The sequence below is a fragment of the Sander vitreus genome, unplaced genomic scaffold, assembly GCF_031162955.1.
Source record: "Sander vitreus isolate 19-12246 unplaced genomic scaffold, sanVit1 ctg349_0, whole genome shotgun sequence".
In the NCBI taxonomy this organism is placed as follows: Eukaryota; Metazoa; Chordata; class Actinopteri; order Perciformes; family Percidae; genus Sander; species Sander vitreus.
The window spans coordinates 70001-72060 of record NW_027595486.1 but is presented as its reverse complement, the minus strand read 5'-3'; the positions used below and the strand labels follow the sequence as shown (position 1 = coordinate 72060).

At 54.4% G+C, this 2060-nt stretch overlaps 1 protein-coding gene across 1 annotated transcript in view; it reads left to right on the top strand.

Moving 5' to 3' along the window:
* Positions 1-958: 958 nt before the first annotated feature.
* The window catches only part of LOC144513812 (rap1 GTPase-activating protein 2-like), a 30437-nt gene continuing 29335 nt past the window's right edge, over positions 959-2060 (top strand). The window contains exon 1 of the mRNA XM_078244984.1: positions 959-1128. Within this exon, the coding sequence (XP_078101110.1) occupies positions 959-1128 (170 nt within the window). The remainder of the gene's footprint in view (positions 1129-2060) is intronic.

The window sequence follows — 2060 nt, the reverse complement described above, 5'->3', positions numbered from 1 at the left end:
GCTTGCTTCCTGAGCTGTATCGGCCTGTACAGAAAGCAAACTACAGCTGCCATTAACATCTGTTGTTGAAGAGTTTAAGGTGGCCAAAGCCCAGCAGGTGATAATGCTTCGCGACAGTAGTGAATTGGTCCACCAAGCAGATATCACCATCTGCACAGGACGGAAATGGTCAGCAAGCAGGGCTGTGGCAGACGCAGAGGCAAGGTGGGCACTGGTTGGGCAGTGGTGGCCTAAAGGTTAGAGAAGCGAGCGTGGGACCGGGAGGTTGCAGGTTCAATCCCCAGACCGGCAGGATAAAATCTGGGTGGGGAAAATGAAAGAGCAGCGCTTGTCCCTTCCTCATTACCACCACTGAAGTACCACTGAGATACCCTTGAGCAAGGCCCTTAACCCCAACTCCAGTGGAGTTGCTCAGTGGCCAGCAGATCAGACTGTGTTTGTACTGGTCAGCTTCCAGGTGTGAATGTGTGACTGTGTCAATGTGACAGGTCGTTGTTGCAAATGAGAAATTGTTCTCAACTGACTGACCTGGATAAATAAAGGTAAAAAAAATAAATAAATAAAGGTTACGCCACAAAGAGGTGGATATGTTGGGGCGGTGTCCAAGGAAGACCAGTGGGGTGGAGGGATATGTGGGGCATGGTGGAGAAGAGGATCAAATTCCTCCTGTGCTCCACATATATGTCCTACCAACACCAGTGAACCTCCATCGTTGGGGGCTGGCTGAGAGCCCAGACTGCATGCTGTGTGGGAAACCGGCAAGCCTTGAACATGTGTTGTCATCATGGCAAGTTCAGATGGAGGCATGACCAGATACTTGCCGAGCTGGCTGGAGGAAGAGAGAAGGAAGACCCACAACAGCACAAGGACAGCACCTCGTTTTGATCAGGTTTGTTAGAGTTTTGCTAGCGGGACATCAACTGGCACAGGAATCTTGACATCTGCTACTGACTGGGACATGAGAGTTGATCTCAGGAAACAGCTCAAGTTTCCAGAGGAGCTCACTACCTCAACTCTCAGACCAGACATAGTTCTGTGGTCCAGAGCAACAAAACAAGTCCTGCTGCTTGAACTGACTGTGCCATGGGAGGAGAGGATAGAAGAGGCCCATGAGAGAAAGCTTGGGAAGTACCAACCACTCACCCAACACTGCCAACAAGTGGGAGGGCGGGTATGGAACTTGCCAGTGGAAATAGGCTGCCGAGGATTTCCTGGGCAGTCACTTTGGAGCGCCATGTCCAGACTTGGAATAAGAGTTCCCAGCAGGAGACGGCTTCAAGACGAGCAGAGACAGCATTGAGATGGTTGTGGCTGAAGCGCTGCGAGCGATGGAACAATCCACCGGGTAGGGAGGTAACATACAAGAGCACTGGCTGTGGAGCCCAAGGAGCCGAAGGGGCTGCCCCAGGACGCTGGGGTTAGCTGTCGAGCCCTCTGGAGGTGTTGTGGATTAATTGACGAAACACTGTTGAAGGAGGGTACCAACCTGATGACCCGAAGAAAGCACCTTGGGCCCACACCACAAAGGGACGTCCAGCTGGGAGGAGGCCTCGGGGAAGACCTAGGACTAGGTGGAGGGACGTCCAGCTGGGAGGAGGCCTCGGGGGAGACCCCGGACTAGGTGGAGGGATGTCCAGCTGGGAGGAGACCTCGGGGAACACCCAGGACTAGGTGGAGGCACGTCCAGCTGGGAGGAGGCCTCGGGGGAGACCTAGGACTAGGTGGAGGGACGTCCAGCTGGGAGGAGGCCTCGGGGAAGACCTAGGACTAGGTGGAGGGACGTCCAGCTGGGAGGAGGTCTCGGGGGAAGACCCCGGACTAGGTGGAGGGATTATATCTCCAACCTGGCCTGGGAACGCCTCAGGATCCCCCAGTCGGAGCTGGTTAATGTGGCTCGGGAAAGGGAAGTTTGGGGTCCACTGCTGGAGCTGCTGCCCCCGCGACCCGACCCCGGATAAGCGGACGAAGATGGATGGATGGTGTAGCAAGCCAACTACAGTTACATTTGCCTACATTTATGCCTAGAGTAGCATCGTTGTGGTATGTATTCATTCACTGTT